This window comes from Neopelma chrysocephalum, unplaced genomic scaffold (genome assembly GCF_003984885.1).
Source record: "Neopelma chrysocephalum unplaced genomic scaffold, ASM398488v2 Primary Assembly neopelma1_98, whole genome shotgun sequence".
In the NCBI taxonomy this organism is placed as follows: domain Eukaryota; kingdom Metazoa; phylum Chordata; class Aves; order Passeriformes; family Pipridae; genus Neopelma; species Neopelma chrysocephalum.
The window spans coordinates 683,747-704,860 of record NW_020897761.1 but is presented as its reverse complement, the minus strand read 5'-3'; the positions used below and the strand labels follow the sequence as shown (position 1 = coordinate 704,860).

The window sequence follows — 21,114 nt, the reverse complement described above, 5'->3', positions numbered from 1 at the left end:
TCCTTAAGACAAATGCAGCCATGCCATGAGCGCGGCAGGACCGCAGTCCCTGGAGATGCAAGGTGGAAGAGGATCCTGAGCTGCAGCACGAGCTACAGGGCAGAGGAGACAATAAAAAGCACCGTGACAAATGACCTGGTCAAGTTCTGCAAGGTTTGCTTATTAGGGCAGGGCTGCCCTTCAGTCTCGAACCTGGGAGACTGGGATGGGGTGGGGGAGAGCAGCAGCCAGTGATGGCCACGTGCCCCCAGTGAGGGCAGCCCACCACAAGGCTGAGGATGAGGAGCCACTGCAGCAGAGATGATGGTGGTTGGGACAGGCTGATGACCAGAAGGAGGAATTAGAAAGGCCAGAGTTGGTCCCTGCAGGATGGGGACACACAAGTGAGCACATCAACGTGCAGCAATACAGGCATTACCGCAGGGGGAAATTCAGAAAGCAGCTGATGGCATCATGCACTGAGGTGTTTGTTTTAACTCCTGTTTGTTTTAACTCAGCTCTTCACCTCCCCCTGAGGGCCAGCCCAACGTCCCCAAGCCTTTCTGCAAGCAGCTGCTTGCCCCACACCACTAGCCAAGCTCCACCCCACCCACCACTGCTCCCCATCCACCTGCCCAGTTATCCTGTCAGAGGAGAAAATGACATTCATTTCACTTGACTTTCACTTGACAAACCCATGTCAGTTGTCACAGTCTAACCTCATTATCCTTCAGGTTCTTACAGACTGATTGCTTAATAACATCTTGCACTGCTCCCTGTTTTGAAGCCTCTAACTCTTGGGGTTGCCCCGCTGCAGATCCCAGCCCGTCCTGGGCTCCTGCAGTGTTGGAAAATCCCTGAACACTTCCAAGGTTGGTTTAGCTCTGGAAGTATGCCCAAGGGGGTTCTCAGCAGGTCCTGCCAACACCAGCACACCTGACTGCTCTAAATACCCTGGAAGGTCTTCTCTCCCCTGTCCAAGTTGGGCTCCTGCCCAGCTTAATCACCCTGTCCTAAATAGCAGGGTGCAAGGAAAGGCTGAAGTGAATTCTACAGTGAATCCCTTAGTTTTCCTCCTTCCTTTAAGCAATATGCTGGGGCTTTTCTCAGCCCCCCTCCTTCTTATGCATTTACAAAAGGGTTTTGCCCAGCCTTAAAAGGGACAACCTGCTGGAGCTTGTCCCACACCTTTGCATCTCCAACTTGTAGCTGTGAAGCCACTGCTCCGTTGTCCCTGTTTCCAGGTCTCTGGCATCAGGTCCCCTTTTCTGCAGCTCTTCTTTGTGTCTGAGCTCCATCGGGTCTCTGTATCATCTTCCTCTTTTTCCTGTGCATCCGGATGGGTTGTTGTGGTGCCCCTAATGCAGTCACTTGAAGTAATTGCCAACTTCCCTGCGCTCCTTAAGCCCTTGGATTACCTTCCCTGGAGATGCTACCTACTGATTCCCTGAGATTTTTGCAGCCCATTATCCTTACTCTGCTGTTCTCACTGCCTTTCTCGTGGCATTCTGGGCTCTGCTATTTCATGACTTACTCCCTGAAATTACCTTCCACTCTTTTCAGCCAGTACTGCTCTATTAGCCCAAATCAAGCCCAAAAGAGCAGCTTTTCCAGTAGCTCTCATCACCATTAGAAAGGAGGTGTTGCACTAACACACCCAGGGAACTGAACGGCCCTGTCCTGCTGTATCCCTTGATGGGGGAGTTTAAGATGCCATTTACCACCAAGCTGGAGGTACTCTGGGTTTTAGGAGTCCCTCACATTTGCCCACCTGCTCCTGCTAACTCACATGAGGTCTGTCCCACCAGTTTCACCCCTTTTAAGCTGCTCACAGTGAAGTTGCCTGTTCCCAGCCCCTTGCTCACCTACAGGACGAGTGCACCCCGTTCTTGGTTACACTCCTTTCCTTCATTCCTCACTTGCTCCCCTGCCCCCAGCAAGTCCTGTTCATCCCACCAAATCCCTGTAATGCTATTTAAGCCCTAGTCTGAGAAAGGTACAAAGGTTTTTTACATCAGCCTTTTTATTTGCCAACACTCAGCCACGTGTTTACAGAAACAATCACCCTGTTATTTGTTTTCTCATCCCTTTTCTGACCTCCCCCCCTCAATTTTTCCTGCCATTTGTTAGAATTTCTTCAGTTCACCTGTGGATATGTTGTACCTCCTTACTTTGACAGCCTGTTGGCATGACCAGGTGCCTTTCCTTATCAAGGGGATCCCAACCAGTGAGGACACCCCATAAATATAAAGTGTCTCAGGCTCTGCTGGCCCCCAACCCATCTGCATCAGCCACCTCTCAGCTCATTTACCCCAGAGCTCTCCAAAACCTTTGGATTCTGCCCCTGGAAGTATCCAAGCGTTTCCAGCACACAGGGTTTAAGGGACTCAAAGTACCATCTGCACATGTCCAAGCAGAAGGGGAGAAGAAGTATCCTTCAAATGCAAAGGACCTGGGAAATAAATAGAAGAGCTTGAAAAAAATACTAAAGGTGGGGGAAAAAATGGAAAAGGAAGAATGCAGGAGATTGCACCAGTCTCAGAGATGACCCAGGGATGTTTTTATAACGAGAAGTCCATTTTCAGTCACAGATGGGACTTTTTCCTCTTAATCGCTTTCCCAACAGCAAACCATGAAGTCACAATAACCCAACTCACCAAAGGACAAAGCAATTGCAAGTCCTTTCTCTCCTGGATGGTTGCCAAATCAAACTCTCCTAGATACAGGGGGAATGAAAAAAAAATACACTACAACAGGTCTCCCACAGGGAAAACAGGACGAGGGTGAAGGATAGGAAGGGAAATTGGAAGAGAAGCTCTGCTCGACTTCAGGATGAACTTGTGCACAGAGCCCTTACTGACTAACCAGCTGTGGCTGCCTGGGGAAGTTTGCAGAAAAACCTCTCATTTTTGTCATCACCAGAGGCTCCAGCCCTGAAAAATAACAAATTGGAAGCTTTGTGAGCGCTGTCATGCAACAGAAATCAAGGAAGGCAATGGAGCCCCGAAGAGAAACCATAATAGTTGGCTTTCACATGCTGCTTGGGAGGTTTGCACAGGGAAGATGTCCCTTATCTCTAGTACAGGGAGCACCAGGAGTTTTCACAAGGATTTCAGGGGATCAGGATATTTGCAGGTTATTTTGAAACAGAGCTGCTTACACTGCCTGATATAAGAGAAAAACATGAAAGAAGCCAGAGCAGAGGAAAAAAATATGCTAAATCTATGGTAGTTTGTGGGAAGGCACCGGGACACAGAGCTGGAAGGGATCAATGCCTTGTCCACCCACCCTGGGATAAAGCATTTAAGCTGTTTGGAGCCTGCTTTCCCACAGAGCTCTCTGCTCAGCTGGCCTGTGAGTGCTGCAGCAATCTCACCCACACTGAGCAAAGCCCAGGGCTGAGGGCTCCCCCCAGCCTGTGCATGAATGGCTGTGACTGCCCTTTAGGGATGGCAAGATAGAGACAAAGAACAAAAGTAAAGGCTGGGGGCGGGAAAAAGTGAGGCTGACCTGATGCTGGCTGCCAGAGGGAAACTCAGAGCAGGACTTCCCTTCCTAGTTAAGGGAAACCCCACAGAGTAAAGGCTGAACTCTGCTATTGCTCTCTGCCACCTGCTTTTCACTAAGTTCTTTTGTCTTCAGAGCCTCCAGGCACCAGCCAAAGCCCCTCCAGGCTCGAGGTAACCCAGGAGGGGCAAGTTTGGGTGCTTGGGTGCAAGGCTTGTGGGTGAGGTGCTGTGCTGGGACCCAGAGGCACTGGGGTGTCTGCAGCAATGGGACCAGCTCCTGCTGCTGAAGGGAGATAAAATCCCCATCGTGTAGGAGAGGAAATGATGTTCTTTTGGATTTCGTAGATGCCTGAGTGTTGGTATACATGGTTCAAACTCCCTGAGAAACTGTATGTACCCTGTGGGAAAATCCTACAGGATGCAATAGCAATGCAGCCAGTGGAGCTACCCTGAAACCTGCAGGATTTAATAGCTCAGGATGCTCTTTCTAATAGTGGTTTTAACCACCCAACACAGGTTTTCTTATGGCAGGGAGAATTATTCTTGCCTTTTCATAGAGCATGATCCACAAAAACCTGTAAGAAAGCCATTTTCTATTAAGCTCTATTGCTTTCAAGGGGGTAAAAAAGGCCAGGAAACATAACTCAAGATACATTTCCCAAAGTTATGGTTTCTTCTTAATTCTTAGTTTAAATAAGGATTTGAGAGTTGGACTCTCCACTCTTGGCATCCATGGTCATTTAGTTTGGAATAGAAATCAGGTATGTCACAGCCAAGGAGCTCGTGGGTCTCACTGGGGCCCAGCTTTGGGCTGAACCCAAATGCACAGTTTCCAGTCCAGGGTTTCCCATAAAAACTAACAGAAGGGTTTTCACAGCCATTGCTGTGGTGTCCAAGTAGTGAGAGAGACAACTTTTTTTATAAAACACCCAGTCAGTGAGAAATGGGCAAAAATTTACTGGTATCCCTGACAAAAAAGGGAGTCAAACCAGTCCCTAGGATTAAAGGCTTGGAGGAGGAAGAAAAAGGGGGTTCTCTGATCCAGAGAGGAGTCCTGTAGAGAACAGGCTGCCTTGTCCAGGTCCTGCAGCTTCACAGGTCTTCTCATAGGGGACAGTGTGATGGCACATGTGGGGGGGACACTTGGCTATTGGGTTTGACATCTCTGGCTTGAAGCTGCTTGGTCAGATTTAAACTGAGCAGCCACCCCAGTCACCCCCACACACCTCCTCCTCCAAGGGATGCTCCTTGGCAGCCTCCTCACTTAGGAGCATAGAATAGACGCTGCAGCAATGTCCTGACTCCCTCCCACCATCAGCATGACCACCCTACAGCCCCAAGCAGGGGTGTCAGGGGTGCAGGTGCTGGGTCTGAGCCGAGTGGAGACACCACAGAAGCTGGTTTCGGTGCAGTCAAGGCATCCTTGCTGCCCTTGGCCACCCCTGTCTTCAGGGAATGTGATTTTCCTCCACCTTGTGCAGAAGGAGTGATACACAGGGACTGCAGAGTGTCTGTCCCCACCGGGACGTACCCTGTGCACAGCTGGGGAAGAGGCTGTCCTCTCCAAAGCCTGCTGATGAGCCCAGGGCCATGACATCATTGCCCATGGCAGACAAACACCAGGAGTGGAGTCATGAGCTGTTTCACCTGGGCATCAGCCCAGTCTGAGTCAGCCTTCGGGCAGCAGCAGCAGCTCTGACGTTGCAGCGCCAGGGCTGGGTATAAAAATAAAATTAGAAAGGAAAAAGGTATTCTTAGCCTCAACTCTGTCCCAGAGTCCCCCCAGGGGACATTGGGACTGAGGGGAGAGGAGATGGCAAAGCCCAGGAGGTTGGAAGCACAGCTCTAGACACTCGTGCTGGGTGTGCAGCTGCAGCAGCATCTGCCTCCCACAGCAGAGAGGGAGCTCCCACTGATGCCACCTCCCTCCCTCGTTTTTAGGGAGGAAAGAAAAACGAAGCAAAGGAAGCACCCAAAAGGCCATGCCAAGCCCCAGGTAGCTGGTACATAGGGCTGTGATCACGACACTGTAAATCCTCACCCACATCCCTCAGCTTCTGTGCTGGCGCTGCCACCTTGCAGGCTCGGCCGCACTCTCCAGAGCAGTATATTTGGTAATTTATTCTCCCCTGGCAAGCTCAGCTCACAGGCAGCATCTGGCTCTCTGCAAAGGTCACTCTGCTTTCTGAGCATCAGCCCTCCAGCCAGTTTTGGCAGCAGGGCACCAAGACCCACCAAAATTTGGCTTTGAAGTAATTTCTCCTCCCTCCCCTTAGTGCAAACTGAGGAAACCAAGTTATACCAAGTTTCCTTTCAAATAAACATTCAGGCTTCAAGGCCATTTTTCAACTAAAGCCAAACAAAGTTTAACTACATACAAGTTTGTGAGCTGTTTTGATATGCCTCAATTTGCCTTCACCAACTAACACATTACTCCAGCAGGCAGACCTGGACCAGAGCCAGGAGCTGGAACGGTGCCCACAGGATGCTCCACTGCCACTGACAGCACTCACAGGGCTCACAGACCTGCTGCTCAGAGCAGATTTGCTCCCTCAATGTCTTACTTTGTCTCAGGTCCCATTTTTCTGTGCATTTGGCAATATGTGATGGTCCCCATTCCAGCAGCCATGGTACTGCCTCCCAGCCCTGGGAAGCAGGGACTTCCACAACTAATACACTTTTATGGCTATTTAAGATTTGATTTAAGCTCCTGCTGTCACAGCAAATAAAAAAAATAATTTTTAACATGCCAAGGAAGGCTGACATGAAATGCAGGCAAGTTTCCATCACTTATCCCCCCCAAAAAACCCCAACTTTGACTAGATATAAGGAAGTTTTTTTTTTTTTACAATAAGGCTGGTGAGGCACAGGTTGCCCAGAGAAGCTGTGGCTGCTCCATCCCTGGAAACATTCAAGGTCAGGCCTGGATGGGGCTTAGAGCAACCTGATCTAGTGGAAAGTATCCCTGCCCATGGCAGGGGGTTGGATTAGATGAGCTTTAAGGTCCCTTCCAAGCCAAACCATTCTATTATTGTATGAAAATCCTGTGCTAACAAGACCAGAACTATAGACCTGAAGTCGAGAGCTGGAGCTGTGTGAACACAGCAGAGCCACCACAAGTGTTGGATGGATGGATCCCATTGGCATCAACACTTTTTACTTCAACGTTTTGGGCTCTTCAAACTAGCAAAACCCCTTATTTTTAACCTTAGCTCAACGTGAATTTGCATTTTCCTGTGGTGGAAAGTGCCCAGTGAGACCATGACCATGTCTGCTGTGGGATGGATGGACCCACCACGGGTGCACCCATGGATATGGTCCCATGTTGAAGCCCTTCCAGATAACGAGCCATCATCTCTCCCGTGTCTCCATAGCCTTCCTGCATCTCACTCAGCCATAGATCAGTTTCCAGGCTTTTTCAGAATTGGATTCACACCACCAAAGCCTCAGGTCACACATACTCAAGAGCTCCATGGGAATACAAAGGTCACTGGAGTGCTTTTCAAAAAATAGTACTTAAGCTCCTTGGAAAGGCAGGTGCTTCAGTGGGGGCTCTATCAGGTTTATAATCATGTACAGAAGCATTATCCTGTGGTTTAAGCATAGTGAAGATGCAAAACATGATATCCAGCAAGGAAAAACAGAGTTTTGTTGAGCTGCTGACTGGGTTTTAAATGAGGAGAGGGAGAGGGAGCATGGCAGCTCAGGGGAAGCAGTTCCCTGTTCTCAGTGTCCAGGAGTTCCTCCCTATCCAGATGCACTGCTTCCAGCTGGAACAAGATCCTTCTTCCATCTTTAACAGCCACACTCGCCATTTCCCAGGGCAATAATCCAGGCACAACACCCAGAAGAAGCCCCAGGGCATGAGGATTGTGTTTGCCTAATTTGTTCTGGGCAGAAGTTTCCAGTATTTCCAGCAACCCCAGCTGGGGACAGCCCTGTTGCCTCTTGACAGTTGTTCCTCCTGAGTTTGGCAAACAAAAAGCATCTCACTGCATTCAACTGTTCCTCCAAATTTTGTTTAGACCATGTCAAACTCTGTATGCTCCAAAGCACCCCTGTTTGGGGGGTAGGAAGGCTCTCAGGTCACCCAGGAGGGGCAGAAAAGCTGGTGACAGGCAGTGGCACACTCAGAGCTGCAGGAACAGCTCAGAGGAGATACAAAAGCAGCTCAGAGGCAGAGCACCAGCTGGGCACACCATGAAGTCCTGGCATGAACCAAGTGCCCCTCAAAACCACTGATGGGGAAACATGGAGTGGGGAGACAGGGGATGTGATGAGACCTTCCCACCCTGCCTTCTCCCATCCATGCTTGATAGGCAGCTGTGAGGAGTTTAAGGCTGGATGTTGGATTTTAAATGTCATTCTTCTCAGTGTATGAAGATTTAAGACAATACTTGAATCTTCTCCAAACATGCAACTTTCCTGATGATTAACTGCTATGTCCCTTCTACCATCCCAGCTTTACATAGGCCAGGGGCCCACCACACATCAGAAAAATGGAACACATATATATATGCTGGTATTTTATATAAATGTGAGATACAGAAGAGGGCACAGGGCACAGCATTGTGGAAAATGAGACACGGCAGAAAATCAACACAAGCAGCACACCTGAACTCCAGAGCACAGGATCCAGGTCACAGAAGATTGATGCATTTCCTCCTCCAAGACTCCCAGGAAGGCAGCAGGCCAGCAGCATGTTAATGCACACCCTGGAACAAGAGAGAAGTAGCACTGCTGAGCACTTCTTCTGCTCGGTGTCAATGGCAACTTCCCATGGGCACCACATCAAACTTGGGATGTTCCTCTCGAAAACACAAAAACACCCAGCTCCCTTTCTTCTCCTTCTTACCTACATCTCCTGCCTGTCCAGAGCATCACAGATCCCCCCCTCCTGGCCTGATCTCAGCTGAAATAAAAAAGCACAGAAATCAGCAGAGCCATGTAGGCTCAAAGGAGTTGATCCACCAGCCCAATTAGCTGTGGCTGGTACCACCCCTCCAATCACCCATCTCACCTGCCACAGCTGCAGCAGCTTCAGAAAGGAGAAGCCCAGGGAGAAGAAAGTGGAATTTCAAAATAACTGGTTTTTTTGTTTTCTCCAGAGCAGGTGTGTGCCTGGCAGACTCCATCCCCTGCCAGGAAACATAATCATGTACAAAAATTATTATAATGGTTTGCAATCAGAAAATCTTCTGTTGGAACATCTTGTGGCACTGCACAAGCAGTAATGAGTGAAAGCCCCCCTGTGAGGCACACCAGGACACCAGAGGCTAAACACCAACTGGCTTTAGGGTGTCCATCTACTTGGGCAGGAGAAGGTCTGGGATAAGTACAGGCAGTCCTGGCTCACTGCCTGCCCCTGGCTATGTGGTTTTAGCCCCAGTGGCTTGGGTTGGGGAGGCAATTTGTGATAAAAGCCCAGAACCTGACAGCAGAGCTCCTCATGTCCATGTGCTGCACAAAAAGTAACAGGTTTTTTTCCCTCCCCAAACCCCTACAAAACTGAATACTGGACAAAAATACATGTGAAGCTGCTATTGATCTTCCAGCCAAGGCTTGTGTTGAAAGGACATTTTTTTCCGCTTACCGCACTTCTAAAAGACTACATATCAGAGACATCACAGCTCAGTTGTATCTCCTAGAGACCAGCCAAACACCACATTAGATGTGGGCAAGGCCAGCCAAGATAGTAAGAGAACCCCCACACATTTCAGCCCAGGCTGTACAATTAATTATTTTCCACAGTCTGGGCAGTGGAGTTGTCCCTGTCACCCACCCAGCCAAGCACATGACTGAGGGGTCTCTCACCGGGCTTCTGTTTCATTTTAACAGAGTATTTTGGACTTTGGGGCAGAAAAGTACTACATAGATAATCCCACTGAAGTAAGAGGACTTTGGATTCCTAAATATCTGTCTAGAGTGGAAAATCAAACTGGCACCACTGCACAGAAGTGAACTTCCACCAGCCCATGGTACTATTCTTTAGGCTGGGATTTCAGCATTTCACAGGAAATTGTTCTTGCAGTTTGAAGCCATTCCCCCTTGTCCTGTCACTCTGTCCCTTGTCCAAAGCTCCTGTCCAGCTCTTTTGAGCCCCGTTAGGTACTGGAAGGTGCTCCGAGGTCTCCCCAAAGCCTTCCCTTCTCCAGGCTGAACACCCCCAGCTCCCTCAGCCTGTCTCCATGGCAGAGGTGCTCCAGCCCTAGGAGCTTCTTCATGGCCTCCTCTGGACCTGCTCCAAGAGGTTCACATCTGTCTGGTGCTGAGGACCCCGAGGATGGACACAGCACTCCAGGGGTGGGGTCTCATGAGAGTCGAGGGGGGCATCGCCTCCCTGGCCTGCTGTCCACGCTGCTGGTGATGCACCCAGGGTGGGAGTGGCTCTCTGGGCTGTGAACACACATTGTCAGCTCATGTCCAGCCTTTCATCTGCCAGTACCTCCAAGAATTACTTCTCAGGGCTGCTCCCTATCCCTTCTTCCTCCAGCTTGTGTTGATACCGGGGTTGCCCCAACCCAGGTGCAGGACCTTGTTGGACCTCATGAGGTTCCCACAGGCCCACTCCTCGAGCTTGCCCAGGTCCCTCTGGATGAAAACTCTCTGAACCCTCTCCCATTTGTTCTGTTTCACCTGAGTGGGAAGCAGTCCAAGTCCACCTTAATTAGCAGGGTGAGCTTGCCTAATTTGACAGGACTGTCCTGCTCCCAGCAGGCATCAAGGGGCATTTGCTCCTCACTTTCTGCAGGAATAAGATGCAGCCAGTAATTCCTCAATTTCAAATCACTGCTCTACAAGTCTGCAAGTATTTCTGGCTGTTTCCTGTCTTCCCACAGTGCTGCAGTTGCTGCCCAAGCAATCTCGTTTCTCAGTTCAGCAAGCCCTGCTCAGATGGCCACAGCATGTTATCTATCATTATTTATCTATAGCTTTGATCAGAAGTGAAGGGGGGCAGCAAAGGCAGGGCAAGAAAGTGTGTTTTAACTGAGTCTGGTTAATTTTGGCTTAGGAATTATAAGTCAGTCAGAAATACTAGGTGCTGAGACAGCCTTCTGGGACACTGGGGACCACAGCAGTCAATCCTTAGAGTCAATTCAAAGTCAATCCAAAGAAGTCAATTCAAAGATGAATATTGACCCGTTCATGACAGGGGTTATATCAGATCACTGTCACAAGACTGAAGGGGTCTCCTGCATCCTGAGCCTTACATCTCCATGCAGTTCTTCAGCATAAAAGCAGCCTTAAAATTGATTATAAGTGCTTGCTTGTGAACTGTCTAACCCCAACACTTACAGTACTAGTGGGAGAACTAAAGTGAGCAAAACCAAGCTGTCACTTAAAACAACACAGCAAAGCAGTGGGCTGGCTTCCAGGCTGCCACGCCCCACACCGGCTCCAGGCTCAATGAAATTATGCTACATGTTTATATTCACTCCTTAATGAGGTATTTGCCTATTATAGGGCAATAAAACCCCAACTTGACTCAGATCCTCAGCGGATGCGAGCCCACGATGACTAGAGCTGTTTTCCCTTCTTGTTTATCTCTGCAGTAAAAGCACCGAGGCTGTTTCCAGTTCTTCCACAGGGGTGTAAAACGGGGAGAGAGATGGGTTTTCCCACTTACCTTCACTGACATGGTAGCCCAGGTTTTCCACCAAAGTCCAACAGAAGCAAATCTATTTTTAACCAGATGGCTCCAGTCGAAGCCTTCGAGGCCCGCAATAAAAATGACTAAGGAGTGTTATCTCTGGCGTGCCTTGATTAAAGCCCTTTTATATTCCTCCCATGGCACCGGCGGGTCCGTGCAGGCGCCCAGCCAGCTCCTCAGCCCCAGACGTGCCTGTGGAGGCTATCCCAGCTGGCAGGAAAGCATAACCTAAGGAAATTTGGGATTTGGACTGCCTGCACCCACCTCAGCATGACTTATTGTACAGGATCCCCACCCTAAAAGCCCAGACCAGCTCTGTCCTACACCTGTGAGCCTCTCTCGCTACCTGGGGCTGGACAGGTTGGGAGATCTTTGAGTCACCAGGGTCTCCAAGGCTCAGGGGTGGTCACAGTCCTCCTCTCTCCTCCCCTATCCCCCCTCGCCCTTCTTCAGGAGCCCAAAAATGGAGAGAGGCAGGAGGATATTTCTCCCCCCATTTTTTGGCTTCCTAAAGGGACCCACTTTCAGCTCCCATTTAACCACCTCCACATCTTGAGAGGTCAGAAGAGGTTGGGTTGCCCCACTGTGATGGCTGTTAGGGTCAAAAGGGATGGAAAACTGGGAATGGAAAGTGATGGGAATACTTCAGGCTGTTGTAACAGCAGCATGGGATTGCAAAGGATGATCCTTGCTCTAGCACTTGCAGGGATAACCAGGGGTGATCTATCTGGTCACTTCCAAGGTCCCATCTTTCCTGTGGAAGCCCACCTGTGGGCAATGCCATGTGCTCTTTGGGAAGCATGCTTGAAGCCAAAAAAAGAGATTTTAGGAAAGGGATGAAGGACTTGGTCCGGGGATGGGGAAGCCACATCTCCAGCATCAGACTGGACCAGGTCTGGCAGGCAGGTCAGGGAGCAGCATCCTGGTGTGGGGAACGATGATACCCACGTGCAGACCCAGGGCTATATATCCCCTCTCATCCATATGTCTGTGGCATGTGTTAACCTTGGGAGATTTCCTAAACCCTGCATCCCCAGCGCATCTCTTTCCTCGTGCTGTGCCCGGGAACTCCGCCTCCCCTCCCCACACACACGGGAGGCTCATCAGCAGTGAGAAAAGCCCCAGATTAACCCATCTGACACAACAGAGCCTGTCTCACCACCTGGAAGGAGGAATACATCCTGGATGTGTCAAACCCAGCCTGGCTGCCGGGGTTGGAAAAAAGCAGTTATTACTGCAAACTCTATATACATTATTTATCAAATGAAGTCTCTGCAGCAGGACTACGATTCATTGCTCTGCTCTGGCTTCCTCATGCTCTCTTTGGATGTCTTTTCAATGGGAAATGATAGAAAATCTTTGCAGGCTCCTTGAGGTCACTGACCCAAGGCTGTTCCCCTCTTCAGGAGCAACTGCAGGTCCCCAAAAGTGACCTGGGACAAGCTTTGCCCAAGGAAAATCACCCTCTAACAACAGCCAGCTCCACTGTGGCAGCTTTGCTCCAGCCTCAAATCTGTTCCACGAGTATTTGCTGCTGCTCTGAATATTCCAGGGAAATAACAATGGTAAAGCAAGTAGAAAATATCAATTACTGGAGGGTTCAAACAGCGCAAACACCGCTACTACCTGCCAGGTTGCATATGTGTGTAAATCAGCCGTAACATGCCGTTTAGTTTGAGCACTTTATTAGAAAAGAAGGAAAATCTGATTTGTTTCCTGTATGGGGGGTTATAAAGCAGGTGGGGGAAAGTCACAGCACGCACAACCCTGATCACATCAGCTCTGCTTCATCTCTGTGGTGTAAAATTACACATCTGGGGGGAAAATTAATGCGAAAACTCACCAGATGAGCATTTCTTTTCCACCCCCCTAACTCTGTGTCAGGGTATAAATGACACGGCAAACCAGAAAGCGAGTTAGAAAAACTGTGCTCATTTGACTTCAGCAGCTGGTTCTGCTTTTACAGAAGGCAAACTGAGTTCTTGGGCGCTTCTGCTCAGGGCTCCCAGGCAAAAATGCTGCAATATACTAATTATGGTTGGAAAAAAAGCCAGGATAGTAGCAGTGATTTTCCTCTGCTGGTCCGCAGCAGATTTTCCTCTGCTGGTCCGTTACCCATTTAAACGTGGTCGGGGTGATTATACGGGGTGACAGAGGTTAAGGTGCATCCAATTTCTTCAACGTGACTTTGCACTTCATCTCACCCTCCCTCCTCTTCATCAAGCCTTGTGCTCCATGTGTGCTGGGGGTGACGGGAGGCAGCATTTTGGTGGCGGAACATCCCAGGCCGGGCTGTTTGCATCCCCTTCGGCTCAGCCCCGAGGAGGTCTGGGTTGACTCGACGACTCTAATGCAACATGACAGCCCAGCACTAGCCAGACGAGCGCGAGGACTTGCTGCCGGCGCCCGGGCTGAGTGCTGGGAGCAAACAGGGAAAAAAGCCTCGTGCCCAGGGCTGAGAGTGATCCCGATCCCGCCGGCTGGTTACGGGCTGTGGGTTCACAGCGTAATTGGGGTGGGATGAGAGAACCGTGGAGGCTCTCACGCCTGGTTTTCTCTGGGCAGGAGGATCAGTGGATATGACACTGCCTTATCCTGACATCCACAAGTCCCTGCCTGTGATTAGACAGACATACAGACAGAGGCATGATGCTGAGGGGGGAATGGGAAGGTGTGATAAAGTCGTGGCTGTTGGGGAGGGAGAAGAAGGGAGGTTTGTCTGTCCGGGGCAGCAGCACCACTGCAATACTGTTTTAGCAGAGTCCACACTGTGCAGGTCCTACAGTACCCTCCAAAATTAATTATCAGTGCCCCTGCTGAAGATAAAACTGAAATCATATTTATTTTTGTGCTTACATTCTAGTTGCCATGTAATTAAGTGCTACCACGTAATTAAAGAGGATTTAGAGGATATTTATGCCCTGCAATGCTCCATAATTACAGTTAATTTCTCCTTTACGGCTCCCGAGCATCTCAGGTGGAGCTCTGGGAGCCACCGGGGCAGGGAAAGTGGCCATCACGGGCTTGGAAACACAGTGCAGAGCTTTAGCACTGAAGGGCAGCATCTTGGAAAGGTCTGGCCCCATCCCAAAATCTTTCTTTAGAAATTTAATCCCTCCCCAGGCACAGGGGAGGAGCGATGGCCCAGGAGCATTGTTAGTGGCGAATGAGGTTGCCGATGAGAGCAAGATATCCCAGCCTCTGCCCCCAGCTCCCCCTGGTAAAACTGCTCTAACTCCCAGAAACACCATGTAAGGATGAAATAAACCCTTCTGCAACATGCAGGCCTGCTGAGGGGGGATTTATTTCATAGCTGAGTGTGAATGAATATATGGTGTGAAGTGCAGGATGTGATGACTTTTCACAGGAAGGGAGTCCCGGAGGACGGGGCTGTCCTGGCAGCAGGGCAGCTGAGGCCATCTCCAACAGACATCAAATCTTAGTGCTTAAGGGGCCAGGTTACCAAATACTCACCTGCCACAACTCAAATCACATAAGGAGGTACGGAACAGCTCAGTTTTAATAGCCAGAAACTGCCATCAGGAGCTGGGAGTTCAGGCATCACCAGGCCAGGGTGTCACATATGGACCCAGGAGGGAGCAGGACACCCTCCTCCAGTACACGGAACACCGTGGGCCTTTGTATTGTCATTAGAGGATGGAGGCTGTCTGAACACGAGCTGTGATGTGCTGCATCCCAGCATTGCCCACAGAGCACTGTGGCCAAAGAGGTGCAGGCAGCAGCCAGGCCATGCCCAAGCTCACTGCTCGTGGCTTTCATTATGAAACCAGGTGTCCACCTGGGCTTTCAGTGCAAAATTAGGTGCCCACCTTTGCAAGCCCATCACGTGAGTGAATTTTGCACTAATCACGTGGGTTTTTGTGATGTGTGGTTGAGCACAGTTGCTTTGAAGGGGGAGCTGACAACGGATCTGCAAATATATATATAAATGCAGACAGTCAGCACCACAGTTTGCTCAGTAAAATGCTGGAATGGGCTCAGATTAGAGCTGGCACCCTTGCTAATATGAGACTTAACCCAGTGATTGCCAGACCTTACAGGGGAGTGGGTGGGAGGCAGCAGCTGAATGAGGTGACATGAAGCAAGACACGCCAGATCCAGGCTTTACCTGTTAATGGGAAAATGAAAGGAGATTCCCCCAAAACCTTTGTGCTAAGCTGCTGCCTGCTTTCCTGTGGGAGTTTATAGAGGCTATTGATACATTCCATAGCAATGCAATAAAAGAATATGTAATGGAAGCAAGACAGAACGTAGGCTGCAATGACAGAGGCTTGTGTGAATTATTAAGCTGGCAGCATTCACAGTCAGTTGGAGGAACTATAGATTTCTTCCTCCACATATAGTTAGGGAACACTGGTAAAAGCAACAGAGTATTTCATCCTTAATCATGTAATCAGTCAGCAGGGTGAAAATCATTCCCTCTCCAAAGGCTGCTCGGCGACAGCATGGAATGACTCAGTTGTTTCTCCAGCATGGTGCAGGTATCCCTGTTGGTCCTCAGCTCTGGCCCCAGGAGTCCACAGGGCCTGGCCTTCAAGTAACCAGTGTCATGGGGCATGCTTTGCTCCTCTAAGCTTTCCATCTCCTTTAATTCCCCCAAAATCCTGCAGCAGGCTGTGTTTGGAGCAGTGATAAGGATTGCAGTTAAGCAGGGGGTGCAGAAGGAGTTGATCAGGGACAGGGCTCTGTTTGCTTGCACAAGGACCTTTGTTCTGCCACGAAGCTCAGGGAACTACTGCAATGAAAACCTTTTCAAACAGATAAACTACACATCAGTAGATCAGTAATAACTGGGAGCCAGTGCTTTATCCCCTCAGAAAGCTGCAGGAGGGGTCTGCAGGACACGCTGCATCTCTACATCTGCTCAGGAGGGTCCTACTGGTGCAGACCAGTCTCGTGACACCAAATTTGCAGCAGTTTCAAGCTGCTGAGGAGCTGACCCAATTATTTCCGCTATTTCTCCGTTAGCAGCTGATGCAACGCAAATTCTTTCCAGTGAGACAGGAAAAATCACAAGAGTTTCTTGCTGAATCACAAAGCAAAGCAAAAGCAAGGCATCCACCGTAGAATCCTAAAATCATTCAGGTTGGAAAAGACCTCAAAGATCGAGGTTTAACCATTCCCCCAGCACTGCCATGCTCACCACCAAACCATGGCCCCAAGGGGCCACATCTACATATTTTTTAAATCCCTCCAGGGATGGGGACTCACCACTTCCTTGGGTGTCAGTGCTTGGCAACACGTGCTTCCCCCATGGGCACATCCCCACCTGCCACAGCTGGAGGACCGTGGCACCCAGGAGCCATTTCAACATCGATCCAATAACGAGGCTGAGGGACAGGAGCTGTGAGTTGCCCTAAACCAGCGAGTACTGCAGCCTCTTTTTGGAGATCCTAAAAAACTCCAGAGTTGGGCTTCAGAGCTTGCAATGCAATCCACTTCAGCTACCCAGCTGTCTGATCACCATGGAGTGGGAAGTGTATGGCTGGGAAGCCAACCAGGGACACCATGGAGCTGAATTTCCTTCCCCACGAGCCCAGGAGGAAAGTGGCACGAGCTGCATCTCACCCTAACATGGAGCAGGCACCATCTGCACTGAGCACTTGGGTATCTCCAGGGTGGTTTTGGAAGCCTTGAAAACCATCCATCAGGTGGGGTTTTTTTGGAATATGGGAAACCTCCAAGACACTTTTCAAGAGAGAAGTCCAAATAATACACTCGGGGGCTTCCCGCACATCCGTACCCTGGGCTCGCTCCCACCCTTAGCAGCAGTGGGAGCAAATCCATCACAGAGGTCTGGCTCCTGCCAGCTGAGCTCCGACAGGGAACACATCACAGCTCCAATCAGCCAGCCTGGGCACGACTCAGGGACTGCTGGGTGTTAGCAAATACCTGCCTGCTCCTGCCGTGCCGAGGAATCGGGCAGAAAACTCCATTTCTTGATGGTTTGTTGGTCAGCATCAAGGATGAGAGCAGGGCTGAACTCCAGGTAGATCTGATTGTCCAGTCTGTCATCTGCATCAAAAAGTAGGGCTTGGGGTTTATCTGGTGTTCAGGAAAAAGTAATGCAATAAATGCATATAAATAGGTATATATATATATATATACACGCATACATCTCTATGTGCTCTGGGTAGATTAAAAGGTTTCTCACCCAAAACAAAATGTTCACTTCATTTTCACATTTTTAGTGATTTCAAAGACATTTTAATACACAATATCTGGCTGAAGAAACAAATGTTTTCATTTTTCAAGCATCTTCCCAGGCAGAATTGGGCTTCTTTCTTTTTATCTTTTTAACCAAAGCAATTGACCAAAACCGGCATGAAAATAGAAATATTGTTGGACCATCCAAAAATTACATTTTCCCCACAAAAATGCCAGAGATAACACCACTGCCGTGATCCCACTGTGCAGATCTGATGTCTCTGCACCCATCCTGCAGCAGCCCCTGGGGCACAGTTTGCATTTGCTGCGTTCATATTGCTAAGTAATAAAAACAGGGCTGCAGATGCTGCTGGGGGACACGGTGCTGCATTTTGGGGGGATTTTGCCCCCCCCCAGACTGCTGCCACACCATTAATGACTTTCTCAGCACAGCTGCTCCAAGCATCACCACACACAGGTTCCCTTTTGCATTCCCAGCACTGAGCTGCTCACACAGATACAGCCCATCAGCAAAATGTAAAAATAGCTGAAAATATATAATTAGCGTGGATGCACTGTGGACTTAATAGGGTTTTTCTATTTCTTCCTTCGCTGGCCCATTAGACACAAATCCTGGATGGAGGGAGGCCACTGGGGAGGGAAAGGGAGCGCTTTGCTGTGGAATGTGTTTGGCAAAACCCTCAAATATTTTCCTCAGTTTTATATTGTCTGTGGTTTTTATTGAGCACCACACAGAAATTGCAGCAGATTGATTCTTTCACAGCTCCCCAAAGTTGAAATGCTTTGGAGCCGAGAGCTCAGTGCCTGCCAAACTTCATAATTAACTGTAATAACTCTTTAATTTGAACTTTAATTCAAACACCCATGTTTCTGGGGGACTGGAGGGAAAAAAAAAATAAAGCAAAGCAAACCAAGTGTAACCAGTTCTGGTAAAATAAAGCAGCAGCCAGAAGCTTGTGCTGTGCCAGAGGCAACCGGAGGTCAACCGTCCCATCCTGGGTTGAAACGACCACAGAAATTGGCTTCTATTCATCATATGAGAAGGAAAAAAATATATAATCCTGGATCTATTCACTCAGTCAAGGGTTTCTAATGGTTCTGTCACTGCAGCGTGAGCCGGACTGGGAAGCTCCAGGAGCACATGGAAACGGGGAACCCAAAGGAGGACTGTTCATGCAGCTTCTCTTCCCAGGCAGACAAGTCCCGAGCTGTCAGAGCATGCACACAGCTCGGGAGCTCTGCCAGCCAAACCCCTGCACTGACCCACCTTGGCTGAGCTCAGCATGATGGCTCCTCCGGGGAAAAGCAAATCATTGACAGGAGGAGAAGGAGACGAGCGGGACCAGACAGGGAATGGAGATGACAGCCCCTGGGAATGCATCCACAAATTCAGCAGGGCTTCAGAGCTGTCAGCCCAAGCCTCCAGGAGGAAGTTGAGGATTAACAGGGATATATGGCTCGAATGGTCTGCTCCAGGCTGAAGGACACCAAGGAGCATCCACCTGCCCTGCAGGACCTGTGGATTCAGCCTGGTCTGAGCCGGAGTCAGCCCAAACCGTGGTGACTTTCCACCATTTCACAACAAAGAGCCTGACCAGCGGCACTAAGCCCGACCCAGCACCTAATCAATGCAGGATTATTTTTTCTTTCATTTTTTTTCCATTCCCTGATCCTTTTTCTAATAATAATAAACAAGAGAAAGCTCCCTAGCATCATCCCACAGGGATGCCACCTTTCCCACAGCTTCACGCCCTGTCCGAGGGACTGGAGGGGGGTGCCGGGGTTTGCCTCTCAGAGCCGAGAGCTGGGCAGCTGTGATGGATGGACCGATAAGGAGACTCGGATCGATGAGCCTGCCAGCTCCTACCAGCAAATGAATGGCTTTCACTCTATGGGTTAGAGAGTCGTTAACTACCCAACCCGATCGCTGTCATTAACGAGCGATCTCCGCCGTGTATCTGCTCAGCTCTGCTTTATTTACCGACCTATCTCTCGCTCCCTCCTTCCTGCATCCACACAGGACCCTTCTCTCCCCATCCAGTTGTGCTCGCAGACAGGCTCTGGCGTCTCTGTTGAGCCAGGCTGGATCCGAAGAGCGAGGAGGGGAAGGATTTCATTTCCCCACGTCTAAGCTGTTCCTGTAATGCTGCAAGGAGTCCTGCTTTGAAGCTCTGGCCCGGCTCGGCACAGCTGGCTCATGGCCACAATTACTTCCACTGCGAGCACACACAAAAAGCCGAGCGAGAGGCCAAGGAGTGGGTAGTCAGCTTGGAACGAGTCAAACAGAGGCAGCCGGCGCTAATTAGTCCCTGTGCCATTCTCTGTCACAGCCGCCCCATTACGCAGGGACAAGAAGTCTCTCCGTGGGTCAGCCAGGGCCACCCAGGAGCCACCGGAGAGCCCAAAGGGCAGAGGAGGATTTGAGGGAGTCAGTCTGAGAGTGCAGCCCTGAATTGCCACTTTGGGAGCACTGATCCCACCCCTCTCACTCCTTCCCATTGTCATGTCCGGTGCCCTCCTTCTTGCCACTCCACTGCAGAGTTATTTCCATTTTTCTTGCTTTTCCTAAAACTAGGAAAACAAGGAGAGCCTACTAAAGGAGTCCCAAGTGCCTGATCATGAGAAGCAGGTATTAAACAGGGAGCCAAGAAGAAAAGTGCAGCAGAAACATTGCAGTAATATGGGATGATAACCCTGCAAATGCTATCAGGTGGCTGAATAGTGATGTTTTCTGGAGTAGCGTGTTATTGTAGGAGAGAAATCAGCAAACAAATATTGTCATTCAGCAGCAGGGGAAGGGAGAAGGCAGGGCTGTTCCCTGGGGAACCAGAGAGGAGCTACAGATCAGGAGAGCCATTAGAAGTAAGGGATGGCAATTGCTCAAGATTATGGCACTGGCAGATAATGGCAAAGTCAGACATGGTGAGTGGCCTCGAGCAGAGTATTTGGTGCTTTGTTAGTACCAGATTAACTGTTTCCTGAATCAAAAACTAATAGCAACAAGAATCTGTCTTTGTGACTGTTCAAGGGTGACAAAGGGTCCCCCCCCTCATCCATGGGTTGATTTAGGCTCCACCAAAGCCAGCAGGACTGTGTGGGGGTCGAGTGAGCCCCACATGTGTCTGGACAACTGCCCAGAAGGACTTGCCTCTCTGTGCTGAGCAGAGTTTCAGGGCTAACGCCAACCATGCTCTTTTCCTTCTGTGTCCCCAGGTCCTCCCTGCTCTCAGCTGACCAAGGCTGGCTTAGAAGGCTGTTCCCTCTCCAGGGAAAATGGGGACTGATAGTGAAAACCCAGTCCTGAGGAATGTGCTCATCAGCTTCAACTTGCTCCTGCTGGGTGCTGTCCTCAAGCCTTTTGAGTGCCGGCTGGAGGCGACGACAGAGCCGGCTGAGAGGACAGCGGTGGATGAGGCAGGGGGCCTTGCCAACTGCAGCCCACCCATCAAAGAGCAGCCCATGGTCTTCCACCACATCTACAACATCAACATCCCGCTGGACAGCTGCTGCTCATCCATGTTCAAGTCTTCGGGCGAGGAGGTGAGTTCAGAAGACGACCGGCTGGCGGAGTACACGGAGCAGACCTCCGACAGCGAGAGCCAGGTCACCTTCACCCACAGGATAAACATGCCCAAGCAGGCCTGCAAGTGCTCCACCTCCCTCCCGTCCCTGCAGGAGCTGCTGAGCAGGATTGAGATGCTGGAGAGGGAGGTCTCCATCCTCCGGGACCAATGCACCTCCAATTGCTGCCAAGAAAATGCAGCCACAGGTAGTAACGACATCCTG

General features: G+C 49.9%; 1 protein-coding gene across 1 annotated transcript in view; it reads left to right on the top strand.

Annotated features, from left to right (window-relative positions):
- Positions 1-20,601: 20,601 nt before the first annotated feature.
- Positions 20,602-21,114, top strand: part of TNR (tenascin R) — a 32,772-nt gene continuing 32,259 nt past the window's right edge. Inside the window, exon 1 of the mRNA XM_027694766.1 lies at positions 20,602-21,097. Within this exon, the coding sequence (XP_027550567.1) occupies positions 20,602-21,097 (496 nt within the window). The remainder of the gene's footprint in view (positions 21,098-21,114) is intronic.